The sequence below is a fragment of the Anomalospiza imberbis genome, chromosome 10, assembly GCF_031753505.1.
Source record: "Anomalospiza imberbis isolate Cuckoo-Finch-1a 21T00152 chromosome 10, ASM3175350v1, whole genome shotgun sequence".
NCBI classification, from domain to species: domain Eukaryota; kingdom Metazoa; phylum Chordata; class Aves; order Passeriformes; family Viduidae; genus Anomalospiza; species Anomalospiza imberbis.
The window spans coordinates 10,210,071-10,237,748 of record NC_089690.1 but is presented as its reverse complement, the minus strand read 5'-3'; the positions used below and the strand labels follow the sequence as shown (position 1 = coordinate 10,237,748).

The following is a 27,678-nucleotide window of genomic DNA, read 5'->3' as shown; positions in this document are numbered from 1 at the left end:
AGCCCAGACCTGCTGGCATGTGAAGAAACCTCACAAAAAGGCGAGAGCCGAGCAACAAGCTGGAGCCAGCCTTTCTCTCCTCCTGTTTGATTTGGCCGGGCAGGATGGCTGCCTGGCAGCGTGAAGCAAGCGCCTGCCTGCTGTGGAGCAGGCATTTCATGAAGTGAGGTCTTCCCAAGCATCCTTCTGGGCAAGAGCCTATTTTTCACTCCAAAGACTGAGGCCAGCATGACACACTGCTCTCATTTGACACACATATTTAGGTTTCTCCCCTCCCTGTCAGGACCTGCTTGCCTTTGAGCTCACCACCTCTCTGGTTACTGCAGTTGTCACTTTTGAAAGTGGCTGGGCTGGACTGACAGCTCCACTTGCCCCAGAAAAGCAGCTGTGTAGCCACGACCTCTATTTCCTATTGACTTGCTCAGCTGCACTTGCAAAATAAATACTGTGTTTTCCCAGAGCATGGTTTCCTCCCCTGACAGATGTTTGTTTTTTTTTTTTTAAACAGTGATGTCATGGCTTTTCCGGGCAGTTCAGCTGAAGCGATAGCAATCCGCTGTCAAAGGCCTGCATCTGGCACAGACCGTGTTTGGAGAGGCGAGGGAGCCATCACACACAGAGCTGTCCTACATGTGCTTTATGCCTGCTTTATACCCACCAACACTGAACTGCTCGGCCCTGCCCATGTCCGTACTGTTCGCCTTTGGAAAGCCCAGCTTCAGAGACAGGCTGGCATTCAGAGGGAAGGTCACCACCAAGCCTGTGGAATAGCTGGTTGCCCGGAGGCCCAGGATCCCCCAGGAAATGGGGATTTGAATCCCCCAGGAAATGGGGATTCAAACTCCAGGGAAGTGAGCAGGGCTAGGGGAGGGGATGCTTTATTTCTTTTGGCAGCGTTGATGGACGACCCCCGGGGCCGGGGCCGGGGCCGGGGCCGGGGCCGGGGCCGGGGCCGGGGCCGGGGCCGGGGCCGGGGCCGGGGCCGGGGCCGGGGCCGGGGCCGGGGCCGGGGCACTCCGCTGCATTCTGCCGAGTCTCCACAAGAGGGCAGTAGAAGACGGAGTTTAAGCACGCAGTCCTGGAATTCTGGAATCGTTTGGGTTGGAAGGGACTTTAAAGGTCATCCAATTCCAACCGTGGACAGGGGTACTTTCCACAAGATCGAGTTGCTCAAAGCCTCATCCAGCCTGCTCTTCCAGATGTGGAGCATCCGCAGCTTCTCTAGGTTACTTATTCCTCACCACCCTCACAGTAAAGAATTACTTCCTTATATCCAACCTAAATTGACCCTAATTCAGTTTAAAGCCATCCCCCTTTGTCCTGTCCCTGCATATCCTTCTAAAAAGTCCATCGCCGACTTTTTATAATCCTGTTTAGGTACTGGAAGGTGCTGTAAGGCCTCCCCCAGAGCTTTTTCCAGGCTGAACAGAGATGGTGTTAATAGAGGAGAGTTATATACAGAAATAAAGCAGAGATAATTATTTCTTGATTTTATGTGCTCATCCATCTGTACCCATCATCTCTTTCCTTCTGCTAATAATTCCTCACAGCTCAGGCCAGCATCTCTCTGTATGGTCCCAGACACGGCCCTGATTCCCGGCAGCCACTGCAGTAGTACAGGTAAATACCCTGGTATTTAACTCACATATTATACCTGGTATATAACTCTTAGCTCAGCCTGTTCAGCTTTGTTTCTGCAAGTGTTTGTGCTGGTCTTTCCCTTGTCTTTACCGTATCTTTCCCTTCCTCTTTCTTTTCCTTCTCCCTTTTCCTTTTCCCTTCAAGGAAGCTGCTATCAGCCCTATGGATGTTATGGCAGTATCCTAGGTGGCTGAGACTAGGAATAAATCTCAGGTAGCAGCATCAGAAATCCTAAACACACCTCAGGCTCTTAGACAGCAACATCTCAAAAATTAGGTACTAGAATTCCACTTCTGTGAACCTCTGCTGCCTGACTGCCTTTCCTCTTCGGTACTGGAGCAGAAATCCCAGAGGCTTGTAATTGATGGAGAGGCAAATTCTTTTGGATCTGTGCCCAAGTTTTACTATAAAAACAGAGGCCTCTTAGGGCTGTTGTAAGTCCATGTACAACCCCAACACTGTGGCTATCTCTGTGCCCCATTCCAGGAATATATGGTACCATTCAGCCAGAGGCTCTCTCTCTTATTGAGCTCTTGGTTTTTATTATCACTCAGGCATGACTGACTACTCTTTCTCCACTCATCTGGATCTCCTGGTGCAGGAACCTGCTCTATTAGATTTCCAGCAAGCTGCTAGAGCTGTGGGGCTGTAGCAGCTTCCTCACTGCCCCACAGCACCAGCTGCAAGTCCAGAGGCAGTGTGGGGAATGCCACCGCCCTGGCTCCCAGATCACCGCTCAGCCCTACCGGCTTGAGGGCTAGAATATAAAGAAAAGAGGTATTCCCTGCTGGCAAGGTAGTGATCCAGGGCAAAATTGTCCTGCTCGTGGAAGCAGAGCTGAAAGTGTGGAGAGTGTTCCGTAGGTGATAGCGAGGGAGATAAAGTGCGATGGGAGCCGGGCTGGCGGCTGCGGTGACAGCAGAGGGCACGCTTCCCTGCCGAGCACACAGTCTGTGCACCCAGACCCGGGCATTGCTGGACTGCTCTGGGTCCCTGGAGCAAGCTGGAAGCGTGGGGGTAAGGAAGCAGTCACAGGAATTCGGTGCAATTCAATCGTCTGCAAAGCCACATGCCCTGCAGCGCTGCGGCAGAAAGAAAGGAACAGAATTGCCTTTGCCACAGCCGAGCGGATGATGGATTTATCTGGCTGGAGAATGAATGCAAAAAAATTCAGAGCACACTGATCCCATAGAGGAGCTGGGGGAAGGGAAAGTGGTAAGTCAATCTGCAGCTCACTCGCTGCTCCATGCCTGCACCAGTCATGAGGACGTCTGGAGGTCAGCCCTTACCCCTTCCCCAGGAGTCCTCTGTGGGAGACAGTCCAGACTGGTATGGAGCAGATGGACATCCTTTCTCCACTCCCTTGTTGCTGGTTCCTCTAGGTCAGCACAAGGTGGTTTTCTGAACCAAAGCATGTGGTCTTTTTCCTTTAGATTTTCCTTGAAAAGAAACAAAAATTTTTCAGAAGAACATCAGAGCGATTCCCACAAACATTACCTGAAAATTTTGGTCCACTCAGAATTGTATCTGTCAACTAGGCTCAGACCCCATGGGAGTTCAGTTTCTCTCCTTTAAACAGGCTGAGATATTTCTAGGGGAACAGTCCCATCAAAGTTTTGTCTCTGGTCCTGCCTCACCAGCCTCACAACCTCAGCTGAATCCCAAAAAGATAAAATCCCAAAAAGGTGGATGTCAGAGCCTTTCTGAGGCTGCTCTGGCTCAGGAGCCTCGTTGTGTCCTGAGCATGACCATAGAGAAGAAACCACCACACTTTCCTCAGGTGAGTTTCTGAGATTCAGTGGGACAAATCCAAGACACTTCCATGCGGTCACCATTCCCCTGTTGCTGGGGAACATTGATGTAATTCCTCCAGCCTCCCTCAGGCAGAGGGAGAACAGAGGGACAGCCACCCAGCTCCAGTGCTGCACAGACAGATGGAGTCAGACTCAACCTCATCTTCCAAGCCTTGTCACCATGTGCCTGGAAAAGCCAGAGCAGCCAGTGAATATCAAAGCCAGGAATTCCCAGTGACTGACCATCTGCACTTTCCTGGAATGGGACTGTAGGGAGTCCAACAACTCCAACAGCACTTCTCCAACCCAAAGTCCCATTGGGCATTATTGCTCTGTGGCTGGATGCCCTGTACTGCCAGGTGGCCAGGGAGGATTGGTAGGGCAGGATTGAGTTGGGTAAATGCAAAAATGAAAAACAAGGTGTGAGTGAAGACAGGGAAGGAACAGTTCTGGTCTGAACATCTTTAATAGAGCTGGGCTCATGCACACAGAAGTGCTGTGGGCATCTGGGGAAGAACAAGGTGCTGAGCAGCCTGGGTTTGGGCATGACATCAAGAATGGCCTCTCAAAACCCCTTAGGAATCAAGTCTGGTATCTTCCCTCATTTGATGGCAGTAGGACCATACCGACTTCCTAAAACCATCCCTGCCAGCCCACCTGGAACCCATCCATCTCTGACTGAGCTATGCAACTCTGCAAAACCCCATTAGCTGTGTATAAGTTCTGCTGGACCCACAGGAAATTATCAGGAAATGAGAAAGAGGGGAACCCATCAATGGGTTGTTCCTGCACTCTGCCAGCTCCTACAGCTCTTATCTCCACGTTGGTGCCCAGGTGAGTCCAAAGGGTAATGAAATGTAGCACAGCTCTCCATCCTATGCAGCAGTCCAAGGCTGCACTCCAGCCCATTGCTGTGCTCTAAGAAATACAGGTGCTGAACTGATCCCTCTGGCACATCAGGGCAGATCCATCACTGTAGAAGCTAAAGGAGGATGGTAGCTCTGGAGTGATGGCAGTTCCAATTGTCCCCATCCCTTTGGGGTGACACGCTGAATAACAGAAGGGGTGCCAGCCTGGAGAGTTGCCTGCTGTGCAGTGGCAGGGGATGTTAGATAACAGCTTCCAATAACTGTTGGAGTTAATCCCTGGATTAACTCCAGGGGAGTCTGAAATAACCCAGTGTTGTCTCCCATTTCTATCTCTGCTCCTCTCCAATGTGGAACCCAAGCAGGCTGCACTGCCCTGGGCTGTGGGAGCTGGGATGAGCTGGTGGGGAGTTGGAGCCTTCTGCAGTGTGGCCCAGGCTTGCACTGCAGTGTGGCACAGCTGGGCTGGGCTGTGCCAAGCAGGAGAGCCTGGGGGCTACAAAATAAGTCTATTCTCAGTGCAAGTAGAATGGAAGAGCCCAGCTTGCTGCTGCTGTCACATCTAGAAAAGTAGCAAAATTATTGCTGCTGAGAGAATCCTTTCCTAGGAAGCCTCACTTGAAGGCAGGCAAAAGGTCCAGGATAGGTTTGGTGCCCTGGCATCTGCTGCCTTGGCCATTTGCCATGCCCAGGACTGGCTCTGCTTTTTTGCCCACAGGAGGAGAGAGATGCTGGTCCAGCTGGTAACACAGGATCTTAGTGGAGAGAAAAGCTCTGACAGTCACAGCCCTTAGGGACAATCTGCTCTTTTGGGTCCAGTCACTTCTCTTGGCCTTGGTAGGAGGCTGTGTCCTGTGCCCAAAGCAAGGGAATTTGTCTAAACCAGACCAGGGCTGATTCTTCTCCACCGGCTTCCCCAGAGCAAGACCAGTGCTAGAAGACAGACAGGGTCCCAGGACCACAGAGCTTGGCCTTATTCACGTCAGGCAGATGGGGAAAAACTGGCTATAAATGCAGCACAAGTAAACCCAACCCTCAGGATCTCATGGGCTAAAAATGAAGGTTTATTCTCTCATGATTTTTATTAATTTTGCTCCACAGTTTGGGAAATTTGAAGAGGATGAAAGCTGTGGGAGGCTGCAGAGCTGCACTGCACATAGGAAGGGAGGCACAATCCAGGGAGGGCAGTTGAAGTGCAGCCCAAAGTTCTACCTCGTCTGGAACCAGCAACCATCACCAATTCATCATGTTGGACTGTGAAACAGAGCAGGAACACTTTGTTTCGTGCTCCACACTCCCTGGTCAGCTTCAACAAACCCAGATAGCAGCCCCAGGGTTGAGAGCGGGGCAGGGGATGCACATTAATTCATCATGAAGAAAAATATAATTTTGAAGGTTTCTGGAGACGTTTTTGCAGTACTTGAATTCTTCTCCCCTCAAGTCTTTGACTTTCCTCAGCTGGAAATTGAGATAGGAGAGATTCTGATACTCTTTTTTGACAACAGAGGCCCTTTACAGCACATCCTGCTCTGCTCCTGCCAGCTGGGAGACAGCTGAGGAGGCTGATCCTTCAGGGGGTTTGAAGAAGCTTTTCCTGTTGTGGGCTCACAGGCGAGGCTGGAGGAGTGGGAGAGACTGTCCCACCATCCCAGTGGGACAGGTGCATGCCAAGAGGCCAGCAGGTCCAGCGACCCTGAGATGGAGACAAGAGTCCCCGCAGGCTGATCCAGGGACCAGCACGCCCCGAGCCAGGCACAGATTTGTCATCGCTCCCCGGAGCTGCCGAGACACGGCAGGAGCCGGGGCACTCTCCCCGGAGGTTCCCGCTGCCTTCGGAGCTGCCCGCGGGAGGGAGCCTGGGAACGGACCGGTGCCGTAGAGACCCACAGGGGAAGGGGAGGCAAAAGGACCCCCAAGGGCACCTCAGCACCCCCACCCAATGCAGGAGCCGGAGGCAATCCCCCTTTAGGGGACCCTTTGCAGCGCCCCGGATCCTGGAGCCGTTTCTCACCCGACGGGGCGGGAGCTGGCTCCAGGGCGAGGGGCTTTGGCAGAGCGGCTGTTGGGGGGCTTCACCCTGCGGCACTGGGTCAGAGCCGCGGGTGGGCGGTGACAGCCGGCAGCCCCCACCGCCACTCCGGTGGGCTTGTGGCCGGGGACGAGGGAGCGGGCGGGCAGGGTCGGGAGCTCTGGAAGGGCGGTGATTTGGGGACGGGGGCTGGGGGCGGCCGGGGGGCGGCCGGAGGGGAGTGGAGCTCAGGAGGAACCGTGGAGGCTTGGCCGGCATCGGGCAGAGCGGAGCATCCCCGGTCCCGTTCTCCCCCCGTCCCAGAGACCCACCCCCGGCGGCGTGGGACGAGGGGGGCGCCCCCGCCTTGACGTCAGGAGAAGGGTTTATAAAGGCGGCGGGCGGCGAGGAGATCCCCAACGCCGGAGCCGAGCCGCAGCGGAGCCGCCAGCGCCTCCCGCCGCCGCCTCCCGCGCCCGACCCGCCGGCGAGATGCTGTCGTGCCGCCTCCAGTGCGCCCTGGCCCTGCTCTCCATCGCCCTGGCCCTCGGCACCGTCTCGGCCGCCCCCTCGGACCCGCGGCTCCGGCAGTTCCTGCAGAAGTCCCTGGCCGCCGCCGCCGGGAAGCAGGTGAGAGCCCCGCGACGGGACGGACACCGCGGGTACCCCTCGGGCGCCCCGACGGCCGCGCTGCAGGCTCCCGCTTCTACAGAGATCCCGATTCCCCTCTGCAGAACCTCCGCTCCCTGTCACAGCCCCTGGCGCCCCTGCTGCAGACCCCTCCTCGCCAGGTCCTCGCCAGACTTCCCCAATGTCCCTGTTTCAGACGCCCGGTTCCTTGCTGCAGACTCCCCTTCCCCCGCAGATCCCCCGGTTCCCCGCCGGGGCTGAGCCATCGACAGGTTGGGCAGCTGGTGCTGGGAGGTGAGACAGTCCAGCTGGGTGCTGGTGGTCAGTAAGGAGCAGGCACTGCTGGAGCACAGGGCAGAGCTCCTGGTGAAGCTCCCAAGGGTTTCTCCGGGTCACAGAATGAAGGCAGCTTCCCCAGAGCACAGAACAATGGCCTTATCCATGCTGGGTGACAGCCGAGGCTTGGAGGCACTAGAAGAAAAATAAGTTCCAGTGAGATGGTGACCAGTTCAACCTCCCCTGCCAGTTCCCCCAAAGACCTTTCCCGTGTCACTTTAACAGCAGGCTCGTGGCATGCTTGCTGAGTATGGCGCTGAGTGCTGGAGCTGTGGGAAGAGAAGGTAAAGACAAGTTCATTCCCTGTCACGGACAGGACAGCAGTCTGTTCCCCACACCAGGTAGATGCTATAGGCACAACTGCTGCATAGCAGCTGTCAGGCTGGGCTCTTGGGAAAGCCAGGGCTCCTCTTCTCCTGCATCCTGAATGTCCCTAATCCGGCCACAGAGAAGTCTTAGAGGAACAGAGTGGTGAGCCCTCAAAAATCAAGCAGTAATTGTGATCTCTCTATCTCTTTTTCCCTTTCTGTCTTTTGTATCCAAGGAACTGGCCAAGTACTTTTTGGCAGAACTGCTTTCAGAGCCAAGTCAGACAGAAAATGAAGCCCTGGAGTCTGAGGACTTGTCCCGAGGGGCTGAGCAGGATGAAGTGAGACTGGAGCTGGAGCGCTCGGCTAACTCAAATCCCGCTCTGGCACCCCGGGAACGCAAAGCAGGCTGCAAGAACTTCTTCTGGAAAACTTTCACATCCTGTTAGCTTTTGAAACCCACCTCTCCTCCCCATCTATCCCTGCCCTGCCCTGAGCAGAACCTTCACCACAAGAGGCGAAGACTGTAAATACACAATCCACAGTTATGGTGAAATTAAACAAACAAGGAAAATTTGAGTTTGATTTCCACTTGTTTTAATAAAACTTTCTGTTCCAATTGTACATGATTTGCTTGAGTTGTGATTTCTGACTAGTTCTTTGATGACATGCACTCTGCAACTCTTTCAAATGTACTATTTTTAATTCTCTGTTGCAATAAAATTTATGTTTCAAACGGTGATGCTGAGGCTCGGTGGTCAATGAGAAAACTGAGGTTACCTCTCAGGCTGCTCATCTTCAGAACGCTGCCTGTCTCAGGGCAGCCAACACCATCCACATCCACACGTATGCACACACACATGGTGTATCATAACGTGATTTTTTTTTCCTGTGGTCTTACTAAAAGAACTAGAGCCACGGTGATATTTTAGATATCAAATCCCTGCAGTTGTGGCTGAGCCGAATCCACAGCGCTTGGCACTTCAAGTCAGTCTGGAGGATTTACACCCATCAGCAGAGGGATCAGTAAAAATCTTAGCTGTGTATTTCGAGTGATGAGGATGACAAAAGTAGTTAATGGTACAAGTTTACACCACACATCTCATTCCCTCCTCAGCCACAGGCACTAAAAGGTTTTCTTACCTGGCATATTTTACTCCTTGCAGCATTCCTGACAAACACTGCTTCTGGGATTCCTTGGGAAAGTTTTCCTTTGTTCTGCTGTGCAGGGGGCGGTTTCGCATCCCTGTAAAGCTGAGATGTCAACCCCATGACACCAGCCCCTCTCCATCTAATGAAATGGTCACAGCAGTTTTTCTACCTACCTCATCGTCTTGAAAGGCAGTATTGAAGGGTTCAGCAGGGTAGGAGACAGTATTGTGAGAAAAACATTCTTTTCTTTAATGGAAACAAATTTTTCATGCTTTTGCAGAGTCTCAGCTTTAGGTGAATTGGAGCCGTAGAGCAAACAACCTGCACAGGGGACAGGTGCCACTTTGATGAGAAATTAATCATTCAGGATTAAAAATAAGTATTTTGTAGCCATCATATGTGAAAGAAGGTGAAAAATAGGGGATTTTAGAGATGTTGATGGGTGGAGGGCTCAGCACGACTCCAGTGAGGGTGGATTCCCCAGCTGAAGGCTTGTTAAGTTGCCTCTGCTCTGTGCTGAGCGTAGCTCTCTGTGGGGCATCCTTCTTGATGGCTCATGGACCATTGCTTTCATTCTTGGTCTGCTCCTCCTTTCCCTGTAGGCAGGGGGCTGTTGGATGCGAGCTGAGGGGAAGGTGAATCCCTTGTAGTTGGGAACTGTAGCAGTGCCAAGTGTGAAATCCCAGCCCTGCAATAGAGCTCGCTGGGCTTTTCTACAAACAAAGGCAACTGGCAGAGGAAGCAGGGACATGCCCAGGGAGGAGAGCTGCTGGTATCAGCCCCTCTGAGAGGGCCAGAGGCAGGGCTGGATTCTGCCCTCCCTCCCTGGAGCAGGGCAGTCATGGCTTAGCCTTTGCTGCAGGCAGGGCTAAGGACTGCTGCTGGCCCAGTGGGATCCTGAACCTGCTGGAGAAGCCTTGCTGTGACACGATCCTGTCTTCCCAGCTCCTGGGAGCTTCTCTCCTCCTTCCTTGGAAGAGGGATAGGTTTTGTGGTGTAGTCTGAGGAAATGCCTGCTCCACACGCAGTGCCTTGGGGTTAGGTCTGCCCTCTTTACCATAGCTGGGGGCGGTACAGACAGGGCAGGGCACAGGGGTCCTCACAGCACTTTGTGGGGACAGGGGGAGAGCCTTACCCTCTTTGAGCCCTGGATTTCTGCAGCTGGTGCAGCTGTGGAGGGTGCAGGATTAACTCACTCTTGGGGGATGGACAGGGCTGCACTGCAGGGAAAAACCTCCAAAAAGATATTTGAGAAGTGCAGGTAATATAGATCAGTAATCAGCTGCAAAGAGCAGGCAGGGTAAGAATAGGACCCTGCTTGAAAATGTGGAGACAGGCTCTGTGAGGAGACAGTAATTGTCCCAGCTCACATCTGATTCCTTCGCTGCTGTGTAGCATCAACAGAGCAGATTTTAGGGGATTCAGTAAAGCAGAGACGTCCCCATCCCTGGCTGCTCACTCTTGTGTTGACTGAGGTTCCTCTTAGCTTTCAAGAAGCTAATTTTTCAGCACTGAGACAGCCTCAAGAGAGCAGCTAGAGGAACAGGATGGGGGTGGAGGGGCCAGGGGCTTGAATATTCTTATGCACAGAGTCCATCTTTCATGGGATATAAATAGACCACTACTTGCCTGGGGTTTTTCCCCTTGTTCATAATGCTCAACCCATGCTTCTGAAGGGAGTTTAATCCTGCCAATTGGAGTGAAACTCATCCCAAAAAGGCATGAGGATGATCCTCAGTCACAAGCAGGAATTAAAGACAGTGATTCATAAGCTACACCAGCCTGTTTCAATACAGCTGATGGTTTGCCATGGCAGCTTCTGGGAAGCTTATTGAAGATGTACTGGTGAAGGCATGTCCCCAGTTCAGAGACAGAAAGACAAACTGCTCCTTGTGTCAGCTCAGGAGTTCCTGGAGCCTGGGGAGCTGGCTTCCAAGGCATTAAATGCAGTATCACCACATGTAATTGCAGTATCACCACAGTATTAAATGCAGTATCACCACATGTAACTGTGGCAGCACCAGCAATCCCAGGTGCTGTACAAACACAATGCAGGAGATGGTCTTGCCACGCACAGCCAAAAAGACTAGAAAGAAAAAGAAAAATTTCTTTTTCCCCTTTGATATGTGGGAGTTATGGGCTAAAGAGACTAAATAAGTATATTCAATCCCTAGACATGGAGCCATGGAACAGTGCTCCAGGCTGGGAACACTCCTGCTGGGCAAGGCTGAGTCTGGATGAGCACACAGGTACAGCACACAGGCCAGCGCTGCCCAAGAGCAGAGCAGTTTCTGGGAGAGGGTCTCAAGCCACATTCCCTGCAGGTCACATTCTCTGCTGTCCGTGGAGGGACAGCCTCAGCATGGGTCTGGGGGAGGTTAGGGGCTGTGGTGATCCACACTCAGATGATTCATCTCCCCTCTTGCACTTGGTGCCACGGGCAGACCCAAGCAATGCCCCTCCAGCAGGTACCTTCATCAGCAGGTGTTTCATCTGAGACAATGTGGAGAAATGTCTGTAAGGAGCAACATAAAAGGGCTTGAAACTGCTGCCTGAAGAGTTGCCCTTAATGAAAACCAGAAAAATTGTATAAGGCCTAGAAACACACATCACCTGTGGGAAGTCAGTGAGGAGCTTCTCAACCATCCCTAAAGGCAAAGTCTCCAATGATGCTGGGGGGTGTCTCTTGATCTAGCAAGCAGGCCAAGATTATTTTTTAGGTGCAGTTCTAACTGGTAAAAAAGGGAAGTCTTCCTTGGTCCAGAAGGCTTGTTGGGGTCAAATAGCTTGAAGTGATCCTAGCTGTACTGCAGAGGAAGAACCTGTGGGACCCAGATTTCATATCCTGAGTCCACTCTGGCACCACCTAACTTCTTTTGGCTCTGCAGAAAAGACCAAGAACCTGGACCCAGGGGCACAAGTTTCCTCCCCCCAGAGGTGCCCATAAGATGCTCTGTGGTGCCTTTGCCTTTACTCTGCCTCTGGGGCTCCTCACAAGAATTGCACCAGCTGATTGCAGCTACCGGGAGCATCTCTGATTCCCATCCCTGCTTGCACCACAGGAAAGTTCCCTTTCAATCCCACCCAACTCCCAGCATCTCTGAGGAGCACCAGATCTGCCCCCAGCCCCTGCATGGGTGGGCACCAGCTGCTTGGAGAGAAGCACTCACTGCTGCAACAGAGCCCTAATTCTCAGCAAGCAAAGCAGCAGGATGGTTATTGAGCAGGATAAGAGAAGATATACCTAGGCAATAAAAATTATTATGATAAAGGAACAGACTGTACTCTTTGCTCACTGAACACCTTCTGACTCTTTGTCAGCTTATCACCAGAATAATGCAATAAAAACCACTTTTATTCCTTTTCCTTCACCTTTGTCTTTATTTTATTGGATAATTATTTGTTATTTTTTCCCAAAATCCAATTTCACTCTGAGAATATCTGTTTGGCCAGATACTGGGTATCTCAGAAAACTTTTTGTATCCCAGTCTTAGAAAACTTATCCCATAAACAACTTGTAGAATACAAAAAAAAAATTAACAAAGTCACAAACCCCCCTCCCTGCCACAAGTTCAGTTTTCTTCATATGTATAGTAAAAATGCCAGTTTGGGCTGTGAACTATTACTTCCAGCATCATCTGATAAAGAAACACAGCTGGTCATTCAATCAGCAAAATTAATCTAACGAAGACCCCTAGTATTTTCTACAAAGATATTCCCTGACAAAACATGAAATAATGCAAACCCAGGCTTTGTTTATCACCTAGACTGGCTGCTGGACAAGAGAGAAAGTGACTTGGTCTCACATACAACAACAGAGCATCCCTCCTTATGCTCTCCACTGCTTGCCTCCCCCTCCTTTGCAGCTGGCTCTTGCAGGCAGCAGCCTGCTGTGCTCTGTGATGCAGAAGGATGAAGCACTTCTGGCCTCCAGCCCTGGAAAAGCATTCCCAGGAGGAGAGGTGAGAGATGCTCTGGGCCCTCCATGCTCATCCCACAGCCCCTGCTAGGAGATGTCCCAGGCACAGAGCCAAAGTCAGTGATTCCCTCCCAGCCCAGCAATCAGCCTGGTGCTGCTCTGCCCGAGGTAGATCATTTGCTCCCTTACAAAGAGCTCTGTACTCTGCCTTCAAGGAAAATCTCTCCTTTTTCTCATGACCGAGGAAGAAAAAAGGATCCCTCTGGAAATCAGCTGTCACATTTGCAAAGTTCTTTTGTAAATCTTTTCTGGCAGCTCTTTTTTCCTGCTTTACTTCTTGTGCCTGGCAGGGTTTGTGATTCTTCCTAGAGGCGCAAACACAATATTCCTCACCCTGTGTGTCTGGCCCCCACAGCAGCGTGCTCTCCAGAAGGTGCCATTGGGGGGACAGTGCCGAGCACAAGCCCAGGATTGGGGTGTTCTGCAGCCAGCAGAGAGAGCCAAAGAGCACAGAGAGCCCTGCTCAAGGTCCGTGTGTGCCCAAGCAGATGCTGAGGGTCCTCTGAGCCAGGAGCTGTTCCACCTCTGGCTACCACCTCACCACAGGGAGATGGGCTGCAGTCAGAGGTCCTGCAAAGAGGGACTTTCCATGGAGCAGCACTTTTGGGGGGCAGAGCTGTGTCAGGATGCAGGCAGTGCTGTTGCACTGACAAGGGTTTTTTTTCCCAAACTAAGTGCCTGCTTCTCATTTCTAAAGGACATTTCTCATGTCACAGTTGCCAGTTTTTAACATGCCAGAATAAAGTTAAATAACGTGATAATAACTTAAGTGTTCTACCTAAGGTAAAATGCAGTGGGTTTTGTCCTAATGGCAACTTTCAAAAAACTGCTTCCATGTAAATCCCTTGCCATTTTTTGTTTCTCATCCTCTCCTTATTCACTCAGATCTTCTGAAACTTCACAGTCTAAGCAGCAGTGGCAGGGGCAGAGGAAGGAATTAGCCTGTTCAAAACAGTTGGGGATCTTCCTGAAGAACATATAAGGATGCTGGGTCATATTGCAAAACAGGAACCTGACAGGTCAAGAGTTTCTTCAATAACGTGTTTCAATGAGAAACCTCAGCATGGTTCAAGCACAAGATATGAAGTCTCTTGTCAGCATTCAGAGATGCACCCTTGAAGCCAGAGCCCACCTGCTCTCAAGGAGGAAATTTCAGTTGTGAATATGGCTCCCCAGACATTGCCTCCACATGCAAGTAAGCAAGTGAGCAGGCTGGTCTGCAGAAAACACAATCTCTTTAGACTGAAGGATATAATCCAGTTAGAGATGAACCCTGAATTTCAAACCCTGCTTATCTCCTCAGACAGTGATGACACATGTCATAACGTCACCTCCACCATCAATCCCCTTATTTGTCACATTAGCAGTGTGATACTGACACCAGCAATAAGGCAAAGAAAAAAACTGAGGAGATCCTGAGACAGAGGAACAAAGTAGAAGTCATATCTGGGCACATTAATGAGTTCCTTGTAGCCAGCTTTCAATCAATCAAGTTTATCAACCAGCGGCAGGAAGAAGATAAGAAATGAGGGAAGGAACAAATCATTCTGTGATGTAATTGTGTCATCCTGTAACTCTCTCTTCCAGGAGAAGAAGTTGGCTCAGGAGGCCTCAGTGGAAATTCTTTAGGAAGTAATGAACAACCTCTTTACCTTACTGCTAGAATTCCTGAATGGAGACATAAAGGAAAATCAGAAACTAACACATGAAGAGGGTGTTGGAAAAATCTGACCACATGCTGATCTTTTGTGCCCCAAGGCAGCCTGACTGCTGAGGGGAAGCCAGATAAGTTTTCTGAGCTGATGGCCAAGTGGCTGTGAAAGATCACATGGCTTCTGCAGCAGCAACCTGGATGCAATCCTGCTGGATGCCCACATGCTCATGAAGACTTTCCAAAGGAAACACTGAGGCAGCACACGAACAAACCCACTGCAGACCCTGAAAACTGTTGCATAACTTTTGCGAGCTGACAAAAATGAGGATGCTGGACCACCTCACCCTGACTCAGGATGCAACTGGCTCTGAGGTAGAAGCTTCCCTCCAAAAGACAGACAGCCCTACTGCCAAGCACAGGGCAAGTGAAACAACTGTAGGAGCAGGAGGGGAGGTGATATTTCAGAAATAATTTTCTAGACAATTTTCTCAGAATAGAGTATGAAGGTCTAGAAGAGTTATATATATGAATGTAAGAAAAAGTGGCCTGGGAGAAGTTGGAGTTTTTCATAGAAAACCTCTCCCTCTTCTTGCAGAGCTGTGTGAAGCAAAGCCTGGCCATCATCCAGACAAAACAGGACACCAGAGAAGCTTCTTCCTCCTCCTCCCTTGAGGAATACCCTGAGGTGGAAACATCTCCTCTTATATCCACAGAGATCACAGGAGAGTCCATGAAGGGGAAGGAGTTGATGCCGTCCTGCCACCTGGAAGACTGCAGCAACAGCCATTACCCTGCAGAAGCAACACAGTCTTGCAAGCTGAACAGCCCACAAGAGATTCCCTGCCAGTCAGGTCCCTTCAAAGGATGCCAATATAATGTTTGGAGCAGGAAGAATCACCAGCAGAAAAAGCACTGGGACCTCAGAATCATCCAGGTCTCCTCTACACACACATCAGTGGGCAGATGGTGAGAACCACAAACAAATAAAGAATAAACTCCTGCATGAATAACCATGTGAGTTATCTCTTTTTGCCCTTTAAAAAAAGTAAGGCGGGTAACACCAATACCTTGGGTCAAAACTGAGCACAGAGCACACAAATCTGGCCAGGTCAGAGAACTAGCTGTGCACTGACCCTTCCTGAACAGCCTTCACAGGAGCCCTGCCATGTGATTTTCCAGCATTCTAACATTCATAGTTAGCAAAGTATCAGACACACCGTGCCCTGGTTCCCAGATGAGCGGGAGATTAGGGCATCCAAACAGCATCTCTACCTGCCTGAACACTGACCACCAATTGCCCAAGGAGCCTGCCAAAGACAAAGGTTGCAAGAGGAAATCCATACGAGAAAGCCATTTGTAAAAGCTGAGGGTTTCTCTTAGGTAAAATCAATACATTGACTTTCAAACCCACTTTCACTTGTCAGACTGAAAGAGTTTGAGAGAGCAGAGCTGCTATGGACGACTGCAGAATGCCAATGCCTCACCCTGATACATCCATCAGCTCCACTTTTCTGAGTACACTGCTATTCTCATGTGAAATCGCTTTAATTTGTCTTTAACACCCCTCTTGTCTCTAAGTTCTTAAGGTGGGAGTCCTTAGCTTCAGGTATAACGGTAAGCACTTCAATGATGCTCACTAAATTACAAGGCTTTTTTACTAATAGACAATTCAGTCAATTACAAACTGTTATTAAGCATTTGTGCTCAGGCAGAGCAAGCTAGGTACCTGGTGAACATGGCAAACCAATATTTTTAATTAAAATAAGAAGAAAGGAACACACGGGCTGATTACCAGCCAACAAGAAAATTACCTCCCAGAGATCTCAGTGTAATTTCCCTTTTTGAATGACCAAAACGACTGGTTTGCTGCAGACTATAATTCTCTCTAATGCTGTACAAAACCATGGCCACCCTCTCAACTATCCCATTCATCCAGTGCTGTACCTGCCCAGGGGCTGCTCAAGTACTCATGAAATCATGCTTTGGAGCTCATGTGTGGTTTCTGCCTAATTTTCTGGCTGTGTAGCTGGAGGATTCACAATGAGGACATGGCTGATGCCTGCAGAGGCTCTGTTCTTCCATTCCTTGCTGCTCTGTCCTTGTGACACCCTCTGTTTTTGTGCTAAAGGACATACCTGGAGTGGAGTTGTGTCACTTACATGTAACATAATTGGCTGCCCTGTATGTGGCCCTCTAAGAGCAAATTCATATCTGTGTTGAACTCTGAGGTCAGGCAACTGGATGTGCTGTTCCAGGAGGCTTCCTTCAGTGCTGTGCTCCCTTTTGCCTAGCAGCAAGTGCCCCATGAGCATTCATTCCTGGAAATGATCTCTACAGATGTCCAAACACCATTCCAGTATAGTTACCTGGTAAGTCTGTCCATCCACTGCCTTGTCACTCAGTCCACACCGAAATTTGCCCAGTAAGAATGTTCCCTTTGCAAAAGCCTCCCTGGCCATGGGCTCTCAGCAGGCTTCCTCCTGCCCCACACAGCAGCTTCAGTGCTGCATCTGGCTCACTGCTAGAGGAAAAGCCATTAAAAATCTGACAGAGCTGATATGGTGAGGCCACACACTCTATGTAGCCAGAGGACATATGCAGACTCCTTTTCTACTATACTGAAGGCCTGATCCATTCCTTAAGGGTTCCAGAGACTGTAGGAAATGAGGGAAAGTCAAGTGTTTGGAAGCTTTGCAATATTTGCCTGGCAGGCAAACTATGCAATCATGCCCCCAGGGTGTCTCAGAACCCTTGCCAGCCATCAGAAGCCTCCTGTAGTGGGTGCAGAACAAAGAGCAAGTGACAGTCCCTGTCCTGCAGATACTGCATATGATAGGAGATAAATGCATCAGCAGAGATGCCCTGGAGTCCTACAGGAGCAAGCAGCCTCCCAAATATTCTCAGCAGCAGTGTTCTCTCAGGTGCCCCACAGCGCAGCCCCAGAGCAGCTCTCAGGAGTGCCCTGAGCATCCAGATCATGATCTCTACAAATCATTCTTGCTTGCAGCTCCTTGCCCCTGGCATACAACAACATGCAATGTTGTATCATGGGTCTAAGTGCTTATTCTGGAATTTACACCACAGAAGCAGGTTCCTGCCTGTGAAGCAATGGTTAAGGAATGGGTCCTAACACAGAGGATGATGCTCTTGCCAGCTCCACAGGCTGAGCTTTGCTGGATAACAATTCAATTTTCCCCTCTCCTGCCTCCCAGCCAGACAGTCCTCCAGGCTGTTCATCTTCCCCCACAGCCCTGGGGAAGAAAAAAGAGCAGAAGAGCACCTGGGTCACGAGACAAAGAAGGAGAGCTACAAAGATCTCATAAGGGAAAGCTGACCTGATACCTTTTGCTCTTTCCTGGTTCAGTCCTCTTCCATTTGATGGAATCACAATCAAACTCTGTTCTCAGGAGGTAGCAGGGTCAGGGAGATCAAGGAATTATAAATAAATACAGTATAAACAAATCAATCAGAGGGATAAAAACATTCGACAGAGACACACTAATTAAAAATATAATAATCCAGATAGTGGACATTTATTTAAAATGGTGCAATTACAGCTTTTAATCATCCTGGTTTAAATTAACAGCAGCAAAGTGGCTGCGCAAATGTGTTCTCTGTAATGAACTGATATTAGAAAGCCAGCCTGGTGATCTCTCCCTCTCTCGGGCTAATTCTCCCTCCTCTCATTGTAAAATAACCTTTTGGTGTCATTTTCTTGTAGAGTCTTGAAGATGAAGACACAATATTGGAGCTAAATTAAATCCCCTTCACATATTTCTCTTCTTTCAAGCTGTAAAAATTGCTGGTATCAGTCATTCAATCTCTAGTGCTGACGCAACCACACTTGAGGAGAACATCTGGGGGCCCCAAGAGTCATTATAGGGAAAATAAAATCCTATATTACAATCAGTCAGCAATTAAAAGGCAGGATGCAGGAGGGCAAATCCTGCAAGATGCTGAGCAGGCTTGATGGAGAAATCAAATGTTAGACCTGTGATGCTCTGGGGCTCTTTTCTTCTCAACCAAGTAATTTGAGAGGAGGTTAGAAAATTTCTACATCTGCTCCTGCCCAGCACAAATGGTCTTGGAAATAGCTTGTGTTAATCTGAGTCAGTAGTGATCCAGATGCCACAGGCTTCATACCAACTGGCCACATCTGCAGGGCTGTGGGGCCAATCTTGCCTTGCCTTGGCAGGTCCCAGCCAGGCTTGGGGTTCAAACAGCCATGGTGTGATGAAGGCAACACTCAGCTTGCCATGTGAAGCCCATGTGGTTACAGTGGGCTTGACTCAGGCACAGGCAAGTCAGAGACAGGAAAGCTCTCTGCCCCTGGTATGGTTCTGACTTAGGAACACGATGGGTCTGATCTGCCTGGGCAGCTGTCATGGCCTTTCTCCCACACACAGATCTCCACTCCCCTGTTAAGGCATCTTTCCTACAGAAAGCCCTGTGTCCTCCAGACAAGATGCTGAGGAGCTCACTGCAGTGGTGGAAGGGAGCAGAATTACAGACACATGGCAAGTAAAACTGTTGGAGGAGAATCCTTTCAGACATGGCTGCCCTGAGATGGATTCAAACTCGCAGCCAAGGAGAGACAATTCTCCAGTGTCTGCTAAAGCTCTGCTGCTCTGCAACCCCTGCTGCTGCCAGCCAGCAAGAGCAGCTCTGCCCTGGCCCTGCCTTTGCTCTGGCCCTGTGTCATCCTCTGCACAGGGAGAGTCACAGCAAGCCAGAAACCGACCCAAAATTTCCTGAACTCAAGACTCAGCTTCCAGCAATATCCCACAACTCGTGTCGATGACAGCGCAATGCTGGTCCTGCTTACAGTGTTAGGATGCTTCCCACCTCAGCTGGATTTGCTTCAAGACTCAAGAAAAGGGACAAGTATTACAAAAACAACATTACAAAAACAATTTTGGAAGTATGGAAAGATTTCTGTGGGAAATGACTACCATGCAGGAGAGTAGATGTGTGACTCTGCGTATATGGATGACACTTGTACCTCTGCGTGTGTAAGTCACAGCTTCTCCCAGAGCTGCTCACCCACTCCTGGATTCTGGCCATGGTCACTAAACATGATTACCTACCTGTATCCCTAGTCCTTAGCACGTGATTAAAATCTGGAGCCCTTTGGAAAGAGAATTTCATCTCATTAGCACCAAACCTTCCTCTCCTTTCTGTTTACCTGAAGGATGTGCAAACATACAGCGAGAGAGCAAGAGTCACGCAGCCCTCGCTGCTGTGGTGGGCACTGCAATTACCTGGCATGCACATTAAGATTAATAAATATTAACTTTACTTATGTTTATACTGTCCACTTAAAATGGAAGCAACATGCTTTGCTAATTAATCAAATTAGAGCTATAAAATTATTTCCCTTTTAAAAGGTTCATTTCTGTTTGGTTGGCAATTAATGTTGATGATTTGAGTCCCATCTTTAAAGCATTTTGAAATACGGAAAAATGGCAGAAGTGCAACAGGGCTTTAATGGAGTCATAGCACACATCAGGTAATAAAGCATAACAGGCCATTTACTTTGAGTACTCTAATTATTTGAGAGCTTTTTTAAAAACAGAAAACCAACATGTGAAAACTGTAATTTCACTTGAGTTAATTTTTTTAAAGAAGCTGGAAAAACCAAACAAAACAAAAAACAGAAAACCTGTTTTTAAAACATTTCTTTCCAATTCCCTGGAGCCAGGCCAAGTCCCAGGCTGACACTAAGAAGCAAATTTTCCCTTTTGTTTTTCTCTAGCTTTTCTCACTTCAGGGTGTGCAGGACAGGGATGACCGGTTGCACACTGGGTCCTCACACAATCCCTCCTGCACCATCACTGAAAACATCTCAAGGAATCAATGCACCTTCTCATAGATGAAGGTGCATTGTCCCACCCCTCTCTGAGCTGAAGGGGACAAAGTCACGGTGACTGTCTCATCTAAGAAACACAAAAACCCCTTCAAGACATTTAGCACAACCAACAAAGTATTTTTCAGCTGTACCTCAGTCTGGGACACAATTCTCTGGTGAGGCAGAGTGCATCTCCCACAGCCTTCTTGCCTCTGCAGAACTAGCAAGGTTTAATTCCTCTTATTTTCAAACCAGCACCAAAGCAGCAGCACAACTGAGGCAGGATGGGACTTCTGAAGGTCTCTGGTCTTCCCCTCTCCACAAAGGGTCCAGCTTTACAGTTAGATTGTGTTGCTCTTGTTTCATCATGCTGAGTTTTTAATATCTCCAAGGACAGAGATTCTCACAGTCACCATTTGACTACAGCCACAGAGAAGACAAAATTACATGGAAGACATGGAAAGGCTGGTTCTAGCAAGAGGAAGTAAGACCACACAAAGAAGAGGGAGGTGCAGAATCTGGCCCCAGATCTAGTGGCCTGGTTTCCTGAAGCACAGCTGTTCCCCCATTGCAGTACATGGGTTGCTTCACAACTAAATCTATTTGCAAGGCAGTACAAGCCAAGACAAATTTGCCCCCAAAGTAATAACTTTTCAATTACCTTCGTTATGCCTTGCTCAACACAACAGCACAGCACCTCTTGAGGGAGAAGCTGAGTATTTCTCTCCAGGGTGCACATTTATTATTTTAAGAATCATTTAATTTTCCATCTGAACAAAAGGGGCAAATGTAGGTCCTGAATGGCTCCAGGGCCCCGTTCAATACATTGCTGTATTATCCATCACAGCAATTACATGTGGTGATTCATCTCTGAGAAACTTCAGTGTGCAGATCTGAGAGCATTTGACATATCTGGCATGGCTCAAAAGTCTGGGAGCCCATGGGAAAAGGGGATCATGACTGGGAAATGTGCCATTATGCCCAAGAAGCTCAGGCAAAAGTTTCAGTACTGGGACTTCTGGCACACCAGCAGCCTGCAGCCTGGCTCTCAGTACCTTTCCCAAACTCCGGCTTCCTGTAGCACACACTCATTCCTGCAAGCCCCATTGCTGGAGCCAATGGGATTTACAGTATTTGTGTGGTGATGTTCTTCACAACAGGTTCCCTGTTGGCTCTGACAGTGAGAGAAATGTGACTAAACACCACCACAGCAAATAGTCCATCAGAGACACCATTTACTCTCTCAGGTCTGTGTGTCTGTTACTTTTCTGAGTGTCCATAATTCACTGTCTCTTCATCAGTGACCTGCAAGGCTTGAACCAAAACACATCAAGGGACAAACAGAAAAGTTACCATTTCCATACCTAAAGGAATTACCAAGACAGCTCTGATCTTATAGCTGAGATCTCTCCATGCTTCCAACCACCTTCTGCCATTTTTATTTGCTTCCCAGTATCCATTTAGAAAAGTTTGCCTGGGACAGAGATGCAACTGTGGGCTCTGGGCTTGTTTTTGGCACAGATCTGGCCAGGATCAGATATTCAGGATATTCTCCAGCTTCTCCTTACTTGGCTGCCTCTCAGTGGTGTGAGCACAGTCCTGGTCTGTAAGGCTGGGCCCTGAGCACTGCACACAACTTCAGGGTGCTTATTCAGAAACTCTCCCTGCCAGCTGGGAGTGGGTGGGCTCCTGCCAGCTCTTCAGAAGCAGAAGGAACAGTCTCAGAGGAAGCAACAGAGTTGTGGCCAGACTCAGAAAATAATGAGAACCTCAGCATGCTTCAAAATGCTTCAGCTACAGGTACGTGGCTCATGCTGGGAGGCCGCTCTGCATGACTATGTCAAGGGCTGATGACTGAGGACAGGAATCCCCAGACATTCCCCTCAGTGTTGCTGCCACTCTGTCAGCACTCAGCAGCAATGAAAGCAGACTGCAAACTGGGCACACAAGTGGTGTCCTGACTCTGTGATCACAAGGAATATCCCCTCTCCAGAGCCCTGAGCCCATCACACAGGCTGGGGTCACCTGTCACCAGGCACAAGACATGGCTGCTTCATTGGCAAGTTAAGGGTTAGCAGTAATTTTCATTGGGTCACATTTGCCTCCTTACGGTTATTCTTTTTCCTGTCCTGCCTAGGCAGGTCACCAGAGTGAGCATCCTCACAGATCTCAAGGAAAGGGTGGCTTGAATCCTTAGTAAAGGAAAAGGTGAAAGTAAGCCCCTGGGATTCTATTTCCCTGAGTTCCAGGAAGACTAAAGGTAGTGAGTAGAAAGTCTGGTTGCATGTTGGTCTTTGGTCAGGGAAAGCCAAACAACAGAGAAACAGTGGATTTTAGTAAAATCTTAAGTTTAGAAATATTAATTTGGCCCTTTCTTTTGACATTGTCGACTACACAGTTCAGGAAGCTCCACCCAGATACCCAATGAGCACTCCTGACTGAATGGACCATATATTTTCAGGAAGGTTTCCCATCAGTGTTCAGGCTGTTGAACACCTGCAAACCTGAAAAGTCCTGGCACTGCTGCAATTTCAATTATAATTCAGAACAGCCTGTATGGAGACCTCAATCCCCTCAGCCAGGATACTTTGGCAGACACAGAATGTCCTGCAGGCTGTATTGGAAAGGCCACATAAAAGCCTCTGAGACACAGACTCAGAGAAGAAAATGCATTCAATAAGCTGGTACTCACAGCCCAGGTGTGCTCAAAGCAAGATCCACCCATGAGGCTGTGGCAATTTGCATCCATCAGCAAGGAATTGCTGCTGTGAGGCACTGGGTTTCTTTCATTTTCACCTGGACAGCCAGGTTTCTCTGTAGCTCTGCAGGAGCTGATTGAGTCCAGTGGGTGCTTGGGGATCAGCAGATCCTCTCCCTGAGCCCAACCTTTTTGCTACAGAGGTCCCTGAGACTGGCATTGATCCAGAAGCATTTGCAGGAGACCAACACTCAGGACAAACCCCAGAGAGAGAAGCAGAGCTCCCTTTGCCTTCATTTCTTCCTCAATGCTACAACTGTTGTGAAGCAGATCTCTGGCATTTTCCTGGATATAGAACATATCCAGGTATGAACCTGTTCCTGACCCTCCTAGTTTTTGAAGAGCAGAAATCAAGGTGAATTGAAAGGGTAGAAATGACAAGCAGATCTGCATAATGTATTGGTGAGTTCTCTACAGAGCTCACATGAGGTGACCTGGAAGTTTGGCTAATTGGAAAATCATTTCTGCCAGGTAAAGGGCTGCTCCTGAATTATCCTTGCTCAGAGTATCATTACTAGCAGGGGAGCAGAGAACAGGTAACTCAAGTGTTTGCATTCCTGGTTCCTTTCCTTCCTCTATCCAGCTGGTAAACAATTCCTTTACAATTCCCCAAATTATCACAAGTCTGGAAATGCCTGGCTGCTGTGTCATTTAGCAAACAGTCCCTCACAGTGCCAGAAAAGCACGTGTCACTCGGCTCAGTGAGGAGAGAAGCATGGCAATGCTCGGATGTTGTTATTATTCCCAGTATCATGCCCTGTCAAATTGTCCAAGGAATATGGCTTTTCCACAGACCACCTGAGGTGGCACTGCTTTTGCTGGATGTGGTGCAACTGGGAGCCATCTCCTCTGCCTGCAGGAACAGGAGCAATCCCCTCTCACCCTGCTGCTGCTCCCTGCCTGGTGTGACAATGTGTTTGTTTGTGGCTAGGAGTGCAAGAACAGAGTGGCACCTCTTCTGCCAATGATGAGGTCCCACATCTTCTGAAAGTGCCACGTACCAAGCAACCGATGTCCTATATGCACAGTTCCTCCCACTGCTGAAGGTTTTGCTCTGTGTACCAAAATATTTGGCTAGGGTTTTTAAGCCAACACTTTATTGTCTGATACAAACCAGTTTATCACATTCAGGTGAAGGTTTCCCAAACTCTTTTTAGGTTTACAAATGGATTTCTTCTCCTCTTACCACCTTGGTGCACTTCTGCCACAATTCATCGTTGGCTCAGTGAGGCAGAGTCAGGACACAAGTGCCTTTGCCAACAGGGTCCTTCAGAATGGCCAAAAGAGCCTCTTTGCTGCTCTACTTAAACCTCTGCAAGGATTAATCAGGACGAGTGCAAATACAAAACATGAGGCATGTGTAGCTTTCATCTGCCTCCATCTCCCTCTTGAAAAACAAAGCACTTGAGTCTAATCGTGTGGACTGGCTGTCAGCTACAGGGATGGCAGCCAGGGGAGTTGCAGAGCAAGGAGCTTAGCAGATTTTTTTAGCAGGGTGGGGTAGGCTTTATCCAGGAATATCAGAGCATGCGAGCACTGCCAGACACATGAAACAGGGAGAACCACTGTATTTTGTTAGCACTGACAGACCAAGGAGCTGTGTAGAGATGCTGATCTCCCAGAGTCTTGCACAGATTAAGATGTGGTAGCATGAACTTTCTTCCAGCATCATGTTTAGAGGATGCTCTTTGTTTCCTTTTGCTGATGATTGGAGTATAGCCACTATAAACATTTGATACCATGCAGGGTACACAGAAACAAGAAAATAACATGGCTAATTAGCCTCGTGGATTATTTTAACCAGCTCCCTCTGGAATACCCTCATTGAACAGGGTTAGATTTCTTCCCTTCCCCCTATAACAGATCCTCACATTTAATTAAACTGGAAACCTGGCTGTGCCTGGCTCAGATGGAGTGTTTTACCACTTATATCATCTTCGCAGACAAGAGACACTGCTGCTATTGCACAAGTGGAGATGTGACTGCTTCGTACATTTCCTCTGGGAGGCTGCAGCTCCAGCCACTTCAAACAGTGGCAGATGAAGGCAGCAATCCAAGATTAGAAGCACTAATTTCCATGCCTTCTATAAGCAAAACAATGCTGTCATTGATCCTTGATCCGTTCACCTAATTGGAGTGGCTAAAAAAAAAATGTCAGGTGAATGGGACAGAAGAGATGGGTTCAAGCTCAGATCTCACAAGGACAGTGAGCTTCTCCAATAGCTCACTCCAAGAATGATGTCAGGCAGTATTTGGAGGAAATAGGATGGCCATTCCTTCTAGACAAGGGTATTCCAGGCAGTGAAATTTATGTAATTAACAGCCAAGGTGAAATTGCACTGTACAAAATTCTCTCTCCCATTACCTGATCAACATGTTTTCAAACACAACCAAGTCACTCCAGAGAGGGAGGGATCATCCCATGAATAAGACAAGATACTGGACTGAAAACTCAGCATTTCATCTGGACTAGCCCCTAATAAGACCTTAAATGGGAACAACATAATTTTTTTCCCCAAAATATTTGTTTATTTAGATCATAAATTCTTTAATGTCCAGACCTTGACCTTGTCCTTTTTTCCATGCTGTCACCATTTGTCACCCCAATATAGGCTGTGTCCACCCACAGCCAGAGACTGTCTGCCCCAAGACAAGCCTTGCAGAGGGCTCAGTGGCATCCTGGAGCTCTTTCTGCTACAGTTGGATTTGGTTTCCATGTTAGACTAGCAAGAATTATGATTGAATCACATAACTGCACAAAATTTTCTCCTTCTCAGAAGTCATTTTCTTCTGACAGGCTGAATTCCTCCCCTGCGTCTCTTCTTACACTAATGTGGAGCTTTTCAGACAAAGACTTCAAACTAATTGTGAACAGCAGCAGGTTAATATGATCAAAGGAGCTAATAGGCTTTCATATGTATTTACATGATTTAAGCTCCTAGATTCAAAGACTGGATCAAGAGATTTGAGATAAATTGCATGAGGATTATTTGTCTGCCTGTTGTGCAGCAGAGAACTTGTCTCTGCTCTGTTGGAAAAGTCAATGGAGTACTTGCCAGGGCTGAGAAATTGAAGCTTTCTCAATAACACCACCCAGCTTTCCTCATCCATCATAAACACAAGGAAGCTGGGTAGTGGCATTACCCTGGCCAAGATCCTTGTGAAACAGAGAAGAGAAACAACCTCAGCTGTGGCCAGGCTTTGAAATGTTGGGAAGGTGCTCACAGGCAGAGCCTTTCTCTTGAGCAAGGAACACTGAGGAAAACACAACAGGAGAAATGAGCAGAGGCTGGAGACGTGCCAAGAAATGCAGGGGTTTTTAACTGGAGAATTGGGCAAATCTCACCTAACAGTGAATGATGACACAGCAATGGCATCTTCTGGCTGTTTAAAATTAGTCAGGCCAAGGAAGAGGAAAACACCCTGATGGAGGGATGCTGCTCTAAGCAGGATCCAGGCAAAGCCTAACAGGTCTGTTCTATTTATCTTGTAGAAAAGTGAAACAATTTGAAACAATTTAGGAAAAAATGAGAGAAGCCCATGACAGAAAAATAAAGTGGGTTTGGTGGTTTTGGTTTTGTTTGTTTGTTTGTTTTTGTTGTTGTTGTTGGGTGGGTTGTTTGTTTGTTTGTTTGTTTGTTTTTTAATAAGAGGCATCCAAATCTCCAAACTATGCAGGTGAGGGATGTGAACTCTGGTTTCCTTCTTCTATCATGACAGTCCATCAGTAGAAAAGCAGTGTGGGAACCCCATATTTTTTTCACTGAAATTCCACAAACCTTCTCTTTCCCCCCCCCCCCAGTTCTGAAGTAGAAAACCATGAAGTTTTAAACTCTTCCAACATTCTCAGCTTGTAAAAACTATTTTAATTGCAATGTCTAGTTTTAGTAAATTCAAGCTGCTTTTTGGTTTGACCTTTAAAGCTATATAAGAGGTATACACATTATAAACTGAGAATTTGTTTTTGAATCAAAACAGATGAAAAATGAAAATCATCCAATACCACCATGTGAATACAGGATAATTTGAGCTTCTTTTCCCTAGACAATATTGTTCTGAAATTGATATGTTTTTGAAAAAGATTTTCATTTAAATCAAAATAGCCTTTTTTTCATCCAAAACTATAGCTTTTCTGGCCATTTCTTTTAGGGGCACAGCTGATTTTCATCTCCCTTCTCTGGGTATGACTTTACTGAACACAGTGGAACCCACACCTGCAGCTGGGATGTGACAGGGAGCTGTGCCTTACAGCAATGCTGGTGCAGCAAAGGGGGACAGTGGGTTGGAGGAGGGGGGAGGTGTCCCAGTGCCAGCAGTGTGGCTTTGTAATCTCCCTACATACCCCCTGTGTCTCAGTTTTTGACCAGTTTCTATGAGAAAGAAAGCAAAGGAGAGCCTGAGTGCAACAGTACACTGTTACTGTTGTGACATTCTGGATCTGCAGAGCTTTGCAAAGCTCTGCAAGATCTCCCCAAGAAACATGCTGCTTAACAAAGTCTTTGCATGGCCTTTTTATTTCACCAGCAGATTTGTGGTTTGGTTCCAGAATAGCACTGTCTCAAATGAGAAAAATAGTCTGAAATTTGTCATTTGCTTTAAAAACAGAGAGAAGAAAAGAGAGAAAGAGGGGAAGATGTGCTCTTCTGATATCCACACTGCGTGGACCACAGTGCTCCACAGTCCAGTCCCAAGACTTCCCAGCATC

General features: G+C 48.4%; 2 protein-coding genes and 1 long non-coding RNA gene across 3 annotated transcripts in view; 1 reads left to right on the top strand and 2 right to left on the bottom strand.

Moving 5' to 3' along the window:
• Positions 1-4,313: 4,313 nt before the first annotated feature.
• The window catches only part of LOC137479915 (uncharacterized), a 255,481-nt gene continuing 232,116 nt past the window's right edge, over positions 4,314-27,678 (bottom strand). Inside the window, exon 7 of the mRNA XM_068200632.1 lies at positions 4,314-4,324. The gene's annotated coding sequence lies outside the window, so the exon portion shown is untranslated. The remainder of the gene's footprint in view (positions 4,325-27,678) is intronic.
• On the top strand, positions 6,714-8,322 carry SST (somatostatin). Its single transcript, XM_068200616.1, has 2 exons — positions 6,714-6,938; positions 7,819-8,322. The coding sequence occupies exons 1-2, from the start codon at positions 6,801-6,803 to the stop codon at positions 8,029-8,031; spliced, it is 351 nt and encodes a 116-aa protein (XP_068056717.1). The 5' UTR covers positions 6,714-6,800; the 3' UTR covers positions 8,032-8,322.
• LOC137479909 (uncharacterized) overlaps positions 15,258-27,678 on the bottom strand; it is a 50,675-nt gene continuing 38,254 nt past the window's right edge. The window contains exon 3 of the long non-coding RNA XR_011002588.1: positions 15,258-19,234. This is a non-coding gene — a long non-coding RNA (uncharacterized lncRNA). The remainder of the gene's footprint in view (positions 19,235-27,678) is intronic.

Bases quoted from the DNA above. Each gene is read 5' to 3' on its own strand.
- SST (XM_068200616.1), top strand. From the start codon at position 6,801: ATGCTGTCGTGCCGCCTCCAGTGCGCCCTGGCCCTGCTCTCCATCGCC. The intron at 6,939-7,818 runs GTGAGAGCCCCG...TTTGTATCCAAG, and splicing joins CCGCCGCCGCCGGGAAGCAG to GAACTGGCCAAGTACTTTTT.